Source organism: Cyclopterus lumpus, chromosome 19, assembly GCF_009769545.1.
Source record: "Cyclopterus lumpus isolate fCycLum1 chromosome 19, fCycLum1.pri, whole genome shotgun sequence".
Taxonomy (NCBI): Eukaryota; Metazoa; Chordata; class Actinopteri; order Perciformes; family Cyclopteridae; genus Cyclopterus; species Cyclopterus lumpus.
Genome location: NC_046984.1, coordinates 17,194,253 through 17,204,902, shown reverse-complemented (window position 1 = coordinate 17,204,902; position 10,650 = coordinate 17,194,253). Strand labels below are relative to the sequence as shown.

Here is a 10,650-nt window from a genome sequence, read left to right as displayed (position 1 = left end):
GCCGTGTAGTCCTCTGGTGTCAGGCGGCGATGAGCAGCTCCACCAGGGCGCCCACAGAGTGCATCCTGTAGAAGACGCTGAGCGGCTGACCCAAGTTCACCAGAACGAACCAAGCCGAGAAGCCGAAGAACTGTTTCCCGAGGCCGTTCTCGAACTGAGGGTGGACCCCGAAGGCGGGGATGACCCACAGCTGCAGGAAGGGGGGGGAACATGGGGGGGGGGGGGTATTAGCAGTGCAGAAAGAAGCTAGTATCGCTGCATGAATCCCATAATAAACACCGGATATTACCATAACATTAGACAGGATGAGGAAAGCACAGATTTCTTGTATCGCCCTTTTGGTCCAGGGTTTTTTCCCATCATGCTCTTTGGCGGCAGCTGGCGCGTTCCCGTCCAGCAGCGACGCGTTCGTCTTCTTCTCTTCTGGCGTCGGCGCCGCCGTCTTCTTCTTCTTGAGCTGCGGCGCAGATGATCATCCATTTTAAAGACCGGCTCGCCAAACATTCCCGCGGGGCCCCACGACGCCGCCGTACCTTGAATACGTTGCTCCGCCGCCGCTCCTTCCTCTTGGCGAGCAGGCTCGGGTGCCGGTGGAGGCCCTCGATGATGAAGATGTTCTGGAGGATGAGCTCCAGGAGGCTGAGGAGGGAGTAGGACAGGTCCAGGTCCCCCAGGGTTCCGCCGGTGCCCACCGCCATGGCCGCCACCAGCGAGAAGTAGGACAGGGCGAGCTGGCCCAGCGCCGCCCCCACCAGCAGCGTCACGTCCAGGCTGCGGGTCGGGTTGCGCCCGGCCTCGTTCTCCCTCCTCTCCAGCCGGTGCACCAGCATCCCCGCCAGGCAGCACAGGGACATGGCGGGCATGACGGCCAGGTGGTAGCCGTAGAAGATGAGGAAGGCGGTGTGCCGGAGCAGCCGCCGGCTCACCCACACCTGGTAGAGGATGAAGACGGTCACCCCCGCCGCCAGCACCAGGGCGCCGGCCGCGAGGCCGTAGAGGACGCCGTCCCGGTACATCGCCCGCAGGGTGAGCTTCTCGTTGACGTGGGGCCGGTGGTCCGGACTCGTCCCGCGGCCCACGTTCTTCCACATCACGTAGACCATGCAGCCGGCCATCAGGTAGAACTCCATGTTGAAGGGGTAGAGCACCTCGAAGCCCTTCCTGAAGATGAGGCAGGCGGCGCTCGCGGTGCACTGGCACAGGGTCGAGTTCATGACCCCTGGAAGCAGGAAATGAAATGAACTGATGGACGTCAACGTGTTCATTCATTATTTTTAGGCCATTGTTTTTGGTATTATATATATATATATATATATATATATATATATATATATATATATATATATATATATATATATATATATATATATATATATATATATATATATATATATGGAAATTCTGCATTTTCTTATCAAAATATGCTCATTTTCATACATTTCTAGAAATTTGTTGAAATGTTAAATATATCTTCATATCACTCCGTAAAATCAGAAATAACTCAACAGCCATAAATAAATCTATTTTCTCCATGTTTTTATTAATAAATGTGTATAAATGAGTCTCTGAATGCTGTGTGAACTAACCCCTCTGCAGAAAGCTTCATAATATATAGTTTATATTAATAAATGTGTATAAATGAGTCTCTGAATGTTGTGTGAACTAACCCCTCTGCATAAAGCTTCATAATATATAGTTGTTATTAATAAATGTGTATAAATGAGTCTCTGAATGCTGTGTGAACTAACCCCTCTGCATAAAGCTTCATAATATATAGTTTATATTAATAAATGTGTATAAATGAGTCTCTGAATGTTGTGTGAACTAACCCCTCTGCATAAAGCTTCATAACATACATAATAACATTATATTATGGTAACTTCTGGTTAGTTTGAGAGTAAAAATAAATGTTTTCTTCCCTCTTGTCTGAGAGAAGACGTGTTCTGGAAGGTCTGTGTACTTGTACCTGTCAGTCTGTGTACTTGTACCTGTCAGTCTGTGTACTTGTACCTGTCAGTCTGTGTACTTGTACCTGTCAGTCTGTGTACTTGTACCTGTGCAGTTTAACTACCTGCTCCGTCCCAGTGCCCCTTCCCCTCAGAGAAGTTGTTGTTGTTGTTGTCGAGCCTGTCTTCTCTCTCCAGCTCCAGCTCCTCGTGGATCGTGTCCTCGGTCACCGAGTTGAGCCACAGCAGGAGGTCTGCCGAGAGGATCAGCATCAAACCGGACCTGCAGGTCCAAGAGCAGACCCGGAGCCATGAAGGACCACGTGAGGGGCGTTAATATACAGGTGTGTGTGTGTGTGAGCATGAGGGGAGTTAATAAACAAGTGTGTGTGTGTGTGTGTGCACGTGGACGCACCGGGTGATGACCTTGTGTCTGTGGATGCAGTCTTTGGAGTGAGCCCACAGTAAATACGCCTGCAGGAGAACAAAGAACATTTTATTTTATAACGTCAAAAAGCTGCAGAAAGAAAGGTTGAAATTGAGACAAATAATGAGACAAAACTCTAAACACTTTAAACATAAAACTCTAAACACTTTAAACATAAAACTCTAAACACTTTGAACATGTCGTTTAAACATAAAACTCTAAACACTTTAAACATGTCGTTTAAACATAAAACTCTAAACACTTTAAACATAAAACTCTAAACACTTTAAACATAAAACTCTAAACACTTTAAACATAAAACTCTAAACACTTTAAACATAAAACTCTAAACACTTTGAACATGTCGTTTAAACATAAAACTCTAAACACTTTAAACATGTCGTTTAAACATAAAACTCTAAACACTTTAAACATAAAACTCTAAACACTTTAAACATAAAACTCTGTTCCTCCTCAACCTTTTAAAAACAGGCCTATTTTTTAGGTTTCTGCTCGAAATAACATATCCAAATTAAAAAAGGGGTATCTCAGCAACCACAAAGGCTATTTGAATAATGTTGGTGTTATAATAAAGGCAACACATGTGAGAGTTGGTTCAGATGTGTAAATATTAGTGTATTTGTTACTGGTTAAGAGTAAATAAAGATGAAAGACAGCAAAAGTTGAATTTTCAGGTTCGCCTAGAAAAAAAAAGAAGCACTTTCAGGATGATTGTCTCTTGCAAGGATGCAGAGCAAAGGTCAAAGGTCCCAGAGGTCATAGCACACTGTGGGCCCAGTCTCTCTGCAAAGTTTGACCTTGAAAAAGTGAATCAGAACTTGTGTTCTTGTGCTTCTCTCTATCGTTCTGCTCTCAGGAACGCGGCACAACGCCACCTGGGACAGCAGGCAGAACCTGTTCACATGGAGGCCGTGAGAAGGGGGGGGGGGGGGGGGTCAATAACATGACATAACACCATGTCACACCATCTTTTCTGGGTCAGAACTCCTCACCCTTTGTGGGGCGGAGCTCTCATTCAATTGAATTATTCCAAGTTTCTGTTTAATAAATACGTTATTAACTCATTTTTTAATGATGGGAGGTTTATTTAAGCCACCTGTCAACTAATTTATACTTTTTTTTATGACATTTATAAGCATTAAATTCAACTATTTGTGAACAATGAAGACCTCGTTATAAATGTACCTTTTTCTTTCTATTTGGGTGTTATTATGCATACAGTTTGCCAAAACTACTAACAACCATAAACAATTCAGAAGCATGCTGGTTTTGTTTAGTATTTTTTTTTTTTTCTTTTAAAAATATAATTTGTTTTAAGTCCAAAGTTTAAGTTTCTGTTATATTTATTCATGTTTAAAATACAATTTTTTAAAATTATTTCCAGGATTTAAGACTTTTTTACAGTGAAAGTGTGACCAGTTATTACGCATAAAGTTTACAAAATCTAGATAAATATTGTTGTGTTACTAAGAATCATAAACAAATCAGAAGCATGCTTGTTTTATTTAGTATTTTCTTAGTCCAAAGTTTAAGTTTCTGTTATAAAAAATATATTAAAAATATAAATGTTTTCAATTATTTCCACTATTTAAGACCCAACTGTATTTCTTTACATGGATATTTCACAATATCACATTTACTGTGAAGTTAATAACAGTCATTCTACAGCAACACACTGCTAAATAATATATATGTATATATATATATATATATATATATATATATATATATATATATATATATATATATATATATATATATACACACAGTATATATATATATAAAATAAAATGACAGCTACTGTGAAGTCACAGCTTTCATTTCACAATAATTTACTGTGAAAATTAAACAAAACCAAAGTAATAAAACCAGTAGCCACAGTGATCTAATTAATATTCCTACTGTCTCCCGTGGAGCCTGAAGTACTCGTTACCTGCAGCGCCAGGAAAGGCGCCTCGATGAACGGCGAGAGCACCTTGGCCGCCGGTTTGCACGCCCTCACGCTGAGGAAGTACCCGGCCCTGAAGAAGCACAGCAGCAGGCTGAAGGCAGCGAACAGCATGAGGACCACTGGAGGGGGAGGGGGGGGCGGGGGGGGGACAGGCATCAGGACTGGGCCAGAAGCAAAGGTCTCACACGGAGTCAGAAACACACACAACGGGCTCACCGGTGACGGGGACTCCCCCTGCGTGGTGGTCTTTATGCGGGCTGATGCCGGGCTGCTTCCTGGCCCACAGCAGGTACCACAGCATCCAGATCAAGCTGACCCCCATCAGCAGCAGCATGAACACCTGCGGCTCCTCGTGCTTCAGGCCGTCGGGGTTGAAGGCCCCACCGGCCACCAGCGCCGCTCCCAGCAGCACCAGGTTCAGGCCCAGCAGACCGGAGATCAGACGCTTCCCACTCGGGGCCCAAGCCGGCACCGTATCCGGCTCGGGGTCCTGGACCTGATGGTCTGGGCTCTGCGCCGGTTCCACATTCCCAGGAGACTCCCGGGGGGGATCGACCTCCGTGACCTCAGGATCTGGATTCATGTTTTAGTCTTTCCTTCTAACTAAAAGCCTTTTAATCCTCCTCGGTCTCTTCGGTCTGCAGGGTTTGTTCTGCTACCTTCACGAGGAACCCTGCAGCTCAACATGTGGAGGCACGAGGAGTCAGAGCGTCGTGATCCGCCTCCCCACCTCTACAGGAGTGGTCACAATCCAGTGCACAACGGCACACCTTTCCCAGGGAAAGAAACAGCTATCGTGTTTGCTTTGTTTCACCGCCGCTGCCACTCGAACAAAGCGTGTTTGTCATGGTCTGTGAGACACGCTACACCAAGACACCCTGAGAAACAAAGATATCAAAGGGAAATGACAACGTTATTCATGGTTTACTATCCGTAAGCCAGCAGAAACAATAGTTGAAGAAGAGTAGAGTATTAATATGAGTAGAATCATCATTCAAGGCTTATAAAACAACACAGCAACAGCTTCACAGAAATGACCGTTTATCACACTATTTGCTACAGAAAGGGAAGCTGGAGACAATAAGGGGCATTTAGTGCTAATAAACCATTTAAATGTACTGATCGTGTCCATTATGGGTTCCGCTCTTGTTACGGACACAAAGCAGGTTGACTGAAAGCACTTTGAGACAACATTCCTTTGAAAGTGTTTATCAGCTGCAGGAAGTGACTCGAGCTTATCAGCTGTGCTTCAAGCAGCAGCTGATAAGCTGCTTTCTCTCAGTCGCACACTTATGGGATTATTCAGGTTTCATTCTATTTAAAACAAATGTAATGTACTTCATAATCTCAGCTTTTTCTTATGTAAACCTCGTTGCTTTATTTTTTTCCTTTATTTTGTTTCATTTCAACTGCTTTTAATGTGTGATTGTTTGCTCTATGTTCTTATTATTTTTTATTTATTAGGATCCGAGCCCTATACAGTTAAAAAAAGGGGGCGTATCTCATCGTCGTAGCCCCGCCCCTGTCTCATCGTCGCCCGCGGCGTGCTGTTTTGACGGCCAGGGGCGGGGCTACGACGATGAGACACGCCCCCGTTTTGACGGACAGGGGCGGGGGCGGGGCTACGACGATGAGACACGCCCCCGCTCCTTGCCCAGTCAAACCAGCACGCCGCGTGTCCGTCTCCTAGCAACCGGCATGTCAGCCCGCTGCGGAACCCTCCGCGTAACAGCGGACTAAAAGCGGCCTGAACACCGAGGCGGAGCCCTCGAGAACCTCCATGGAACCGAGTCTGTGAGGCCGGGGGGGGGAGGGGGAAAGGGGGGGGGCGCCGTCATGGACGACCGGTGCCACCGGGCGGCTCGGGACGGCTACCTGGACGCGCTGAAGGACGCCACGCGGAAGGAGCTGAACGCCCCGGATGAGGACGGGATGACGCCGACCTTGTGGGCCGCGTACCGGGGCAACCTGGACGCGCTGCGGCTCATCGTGGGGAGAGGGTGAGTCCCAGCACGCCGGCCCCAACGCGACTGGTTTCACCCCAGTAACGCTCCCAGTGAGGGGGAAACTACTTGTTTTTATTTGTTTATTTTTTTATGTTATTATATTATAGCTACTTATATTTTAAAGCTCCCAGTGAGGGTGAAACTACTTGTTTTTATTTGTTTATTTTATTATGTTATTATATTATAGTGACTTATATTTTAAAGCTCCCAGTGAGGGTGAAACTACTTGTTTTTATTTGTTTATTTTATTATGTTATTACATAATAGAGACTTATATTTTAAAGCTTCCAGTGAAACAACTTGTTTTTAGTTTTAATTGTATTATATTATAGAGTTATATTTTAAAGCTTGCAGTGAGGGTAAAACAACTTTTATTATATTATTATATAATAGAGTCTTATATTTTAAAGCTTCCAGTGAGATGAACTTTTTTTAAATTTTTTTTTATTTTATTATTTTATTATATAATACTTATATTTTATATTATTTTATTTTAATTATATTATTTTGATAATTCTGCCAAATATCTGTACGTTTTCAACCAAAAACCTAAATAAATACAAAAAGTCAGAGTTTTTTCTGTTGACAGAGACTGTTATAATAATAAAAATAATAATAATAATAATAATAATAAAAGAAGATTGCTGTTTATTAATATAAAATTACCTTATTAAACTCTTAAGAATACTGCAGCTTCACACAAAAACATGTAGTATTGTATATTAAACCCAATGATCCGCTAACACTCACATGAACAATAAACAACAACAACCCCCATGTGTTCCTGCCCCCATCGCTCTAATGTAATCAGTGCGGCTGCAGATTAAATCCGATCCATTTTAACAGCCTGATTACAGAGAAAGGTCACTCTGGTGTCGATGAGATCTGAGGCACCATAACTTTCATATTTTAATGTCGCAGATGTGGCCGAGCAGGAATAACGAGATGCAGTCACAGTGGATAGAAGAAGCCGTTGTGAGAGAGAGATGAAGGTCGAAGGGGTGGAGGACGGGTTTATGGGGAGCGGTAAAGCGGAGGGTCGTTGGTTTGATGCTGCAGCCACGAGGGGAAAGGTCAGCGTGATGGATGTCTTCCTCAGATACAGCAGTGAAGAGGACGTGAAGAGAAAAGACTAAAGCTCACAGCACAAAGGAGAAGAAGAAGAAGAAGAAGAGAAGAAGAAGAAGAAGAAGAGAAGCAGGAAACGGCCCGTTCTTTACTTCTGAGTAACTTTTATGATTTTATCGTCTTTCTTTTAAATCGTTAGTGCTGCAAACTTCGACAAAAAACCTTTTCTTTATTCGACAAAGTAGGACACGCATGAAGTGGAAGTAGCGGGTCGTCACCCGCCGCTCGGTCGCCATCTTGGATTACGCCCGTCGCCATGTTGTTGGTTTTTTTGCAACCAGTGAACAGGAAGTGACCATATCTGGACTGAGGAGGAGCGACGTAGAGACGTTATACATCTCTGGTGTCAAGCTGTCAATCTCCTTGTAGCCCCGCCCCTAAAGCACCCCCTGCTTTATGGTCTGTTTGAAACATTATTTACTAAATAAACATAAAGCTGTATTGAAGAAGACTTGAAAATATTACAACTACAATTGTTATTATTATAGAAAGAGCCACAATAATAATAATAATAATGATTATTAGGTGAGCCGAGACCCTCGTGTTCTCATTGGCCGACGCTCCTCATCAGGTCCAGGTGTGACGTCCCTGTTTGTGCCGGTGGAGGCGTGTGGTCACCGTGTCTCTGGGTGTCTGCAGAAAAAAGGCTCTCGGTGTTCGGGATGAATAATGCAGAGTCACCTCTGTCATGTTTAACCTGCGGCGTTTCAATTATTGATCAGGGGGCCATGTGGGCGGAGCCCAAACAGGAAGGGGAGGAACTCGACACAAACGCAGTTCACGGTTTAATCGTATTCTCTTTCAACTGAGTGATTCATCACGATCGTGCATGTTGAATCCAGTCATGTGGAGATGCGTCTCTGTCTTCCAGAGGCGACCCGGACCGGTGTGACATCTGGGGCAACGCGCCGCTCCACCTGGCGGCCGCCAACGGCCACCACCGCTGCCTGTCCTTCCTGGTGGCCTTCGGCGCCAACGCGTGGTGCCTGGACAACGACTACCACGCGCCGCTGGACATGGCCGCCGCCAAGGGCCACACGGACTGCGTCCGCTACCTGGACTCCGTCGCCGCCAAGCAGGTCGCCCTCGACCCCAAGCGGGTCGGCAAGCTCAAGGACCGGGCGTTCCGCGCCGCCGAGCGCCGGATCAGAGACTGCGCCGAGCTCCAGAGGAAGCACCGCGAACACATGGAGAGGAAGTTCACGAAGGAGTCGGCGGATTTGGACGACTCTGACGCGATGAGCTTCTCCAGCTACACCAGCGGCAGCACGCTGAGCCGCACGTTCAACACCGTCACCTCCAACATGCCATACTCGCAGGTGGTTGTCATACTGTTTATTAGTCAAGATCATATTTCAATTATTTACTAATTCTTATTATCCCTCTACTTTCCTCTCAGGCCACCTTGCAGTCCACCGCCAAGGGCAAGGCCAAGATCCAGAAGAAGCTGGAGAAGAAGAAGCAGGTCGACGGAACGTTCAAGATCTACGAGGACGGCAGGAAAAGCGTGCGCTCGCTGTCCGGCCTGCAGCTCGGCAACGACGTCATGTTCCTGAAGCGCGGCACGTACGCCAACCCCCGGGAGCGGCCGCGCCTCGACATCCGCGACATGTTCCCCCGCGACGCCGACGGTTACGCCGACGCCGACGGCGTCTCCCATGCCATGAGCGACCCGGGCCTCCACGAGGCCGCGTGTTCGGAGGTCAGCGCCGACTCCGGGCGCGATTCCCTGTTCACCCGACCCGGCCTCGGCACCATGGTGTTCAGGAGGAACTACCTGAGCGCGTTTGGTACGGGGCCTCGGGAGGAAGGGAGCGTCGTGGGGAGCGAACCCGCCGGCCGGGCGCCCAACGTCCGCCTACGGGGACTTCTGCCTCGCCACTCGCCGAACTTCGATGAGGACAGCGTGGGCAGCGCCGTGAGCCTGCGGGACAGGAACCTGCAGGAGTTTCCCTGGGAGGAGGCGGAGGTCGGGTTGGAGGAGGACTCGGAGCCAGAGAACAGTCCTCTGGAGACCTTCCTGGCCTCCCAGGGCCTCAGCGAGTTCATGCCGAGCTTCAGGAGGGAGAAGATCGACCTGGAGGCTCTGCTGCTCTGTTCGGATCGGGACCTCGCCAGCATCCACGTCCCTCTGGGACCCAGGAAGAAGCTTCTGGACGCCCGCAAGAGACGACTGGACGCCATGGACGAACCGGAGGCCATTGGAGACACTGAGCTCTGAAGGTCAGTGTGGACGGATCCACATCTTGTTTTAAAAGGAAGGAACCGCTCTTCTTACCAGATGAACCAGATACACCTTCGAGAAGATGAATCAGTAAACATTGTAAACATGAGTTTATTGTTTCAATCTCTAGTTTCAAGTCTTCTTCAGCATGATGTTCATTTAGTAGATTATGGTCATTTAGAGTCAAACAGACCATAAAGCAGGGGACGCTTTAGGGCGGGGCTACAAGGTGATTGACAGGTCAACACCAGAGATGTATACGACATCTCTATGTCACTCCTCCTCAGTCCAGATATGTACGATATGAACCGTAGCCTGACTGGTTATTGTTGCACACGGTACTATTGAACGTGTCAATGAATGATTCCCAGTGATTGTACTCTGAGTATCCTGTTTGTTATGTCTTCATAGTCCAACATCATGCGCACGTGAGGTGATGTGGGCGCGTGTATCTGTGCACGTGCATGAATGTTCATCGTGTTTTGGTAAAAAAATATATGTTTTTGTATTGAAGGTGAATGTAAGTATCTTTTGTTATAATAAAGGTGAAGTTATTATTGTTGTTGTTTTTTTTGCGTGTGAATATTTGTGGACATCACCGGCCAAGTGTGTCGTTCTCGGGGATCAGTGCTCAAGGCTGCTGGAGGCTGTGGGAGGAGCTTGGAGAAAGTGGGAGGAGCTTGGGACGACCTGGTTGCCCTTATGTTCTCTGAAGTATGCAGGATGTGCCTTTAGAGTCAATAAACACACACACACACACACACACACACTGTTTTAAAGTGAGTATACTGCGACCCCCATGGCCACGAGCCATGAACACTGGCCTTTCTCATATATATATATATATATATATATATATATATATATATATATATATAAATATATATCTGGTGTCCACAGTTGTGTATGTGTATGTGTGTGTGTATATATATATATATATATATATA

The 10,650-nt window shown here is 46.3% G+C and overlaps 2 protein-coding genes across 2 annotated transcripts; one reads left to right on the top strand and one right to left on the bottom strand.

The window, feature by feature from the left end:
- Positions 1-19: 19 nt before the first annotated feature.
- Positions 20-4,928, bottom strand: LOC117748969 (proton channel OTOP3-like). Its single transcript, XM_034559133.1, has 7 exons — positions 4,562-4,928; positions 4,328-4,464; positions 2,362-2,420; positions 2,072-2,229; positions 534-1,219; positions 290-457; positions 20-190 (listed from the first exon to the last, which is right to left on the bottom strand). Exons 1-7 carry the CDS (start codon positions 4,926-4,928, stop codon positions 20-22), a joined length of 1,746 nt encoding a protein of 581 aa, XP_034415024.1.
- Positions 4,929-6,181: 1,253 nt separating this feature from the next.
- Positions 6,182-10,211, top strand: LOC117748866 (Usher syndrome type-1G protein homolog). The gene is made up of 3 exons (XM_034558981.1): positions 6,182-6,345; positions 8,351-8,798; positions 8,879-10,211. The coding sequence occupies exons 1-3, from the start codon at positions 6,182-6,184 to the stop codon at positions 9,698-9,700; spliced, it is 1,434 nt and encodes a 477-aa protein (XP_034414872.1). The 3' UTR covers positions 9,701-10,211.
- The last annotated feature ends 439 nt before the right edge of the window (positions 10,212-10,650 follow it).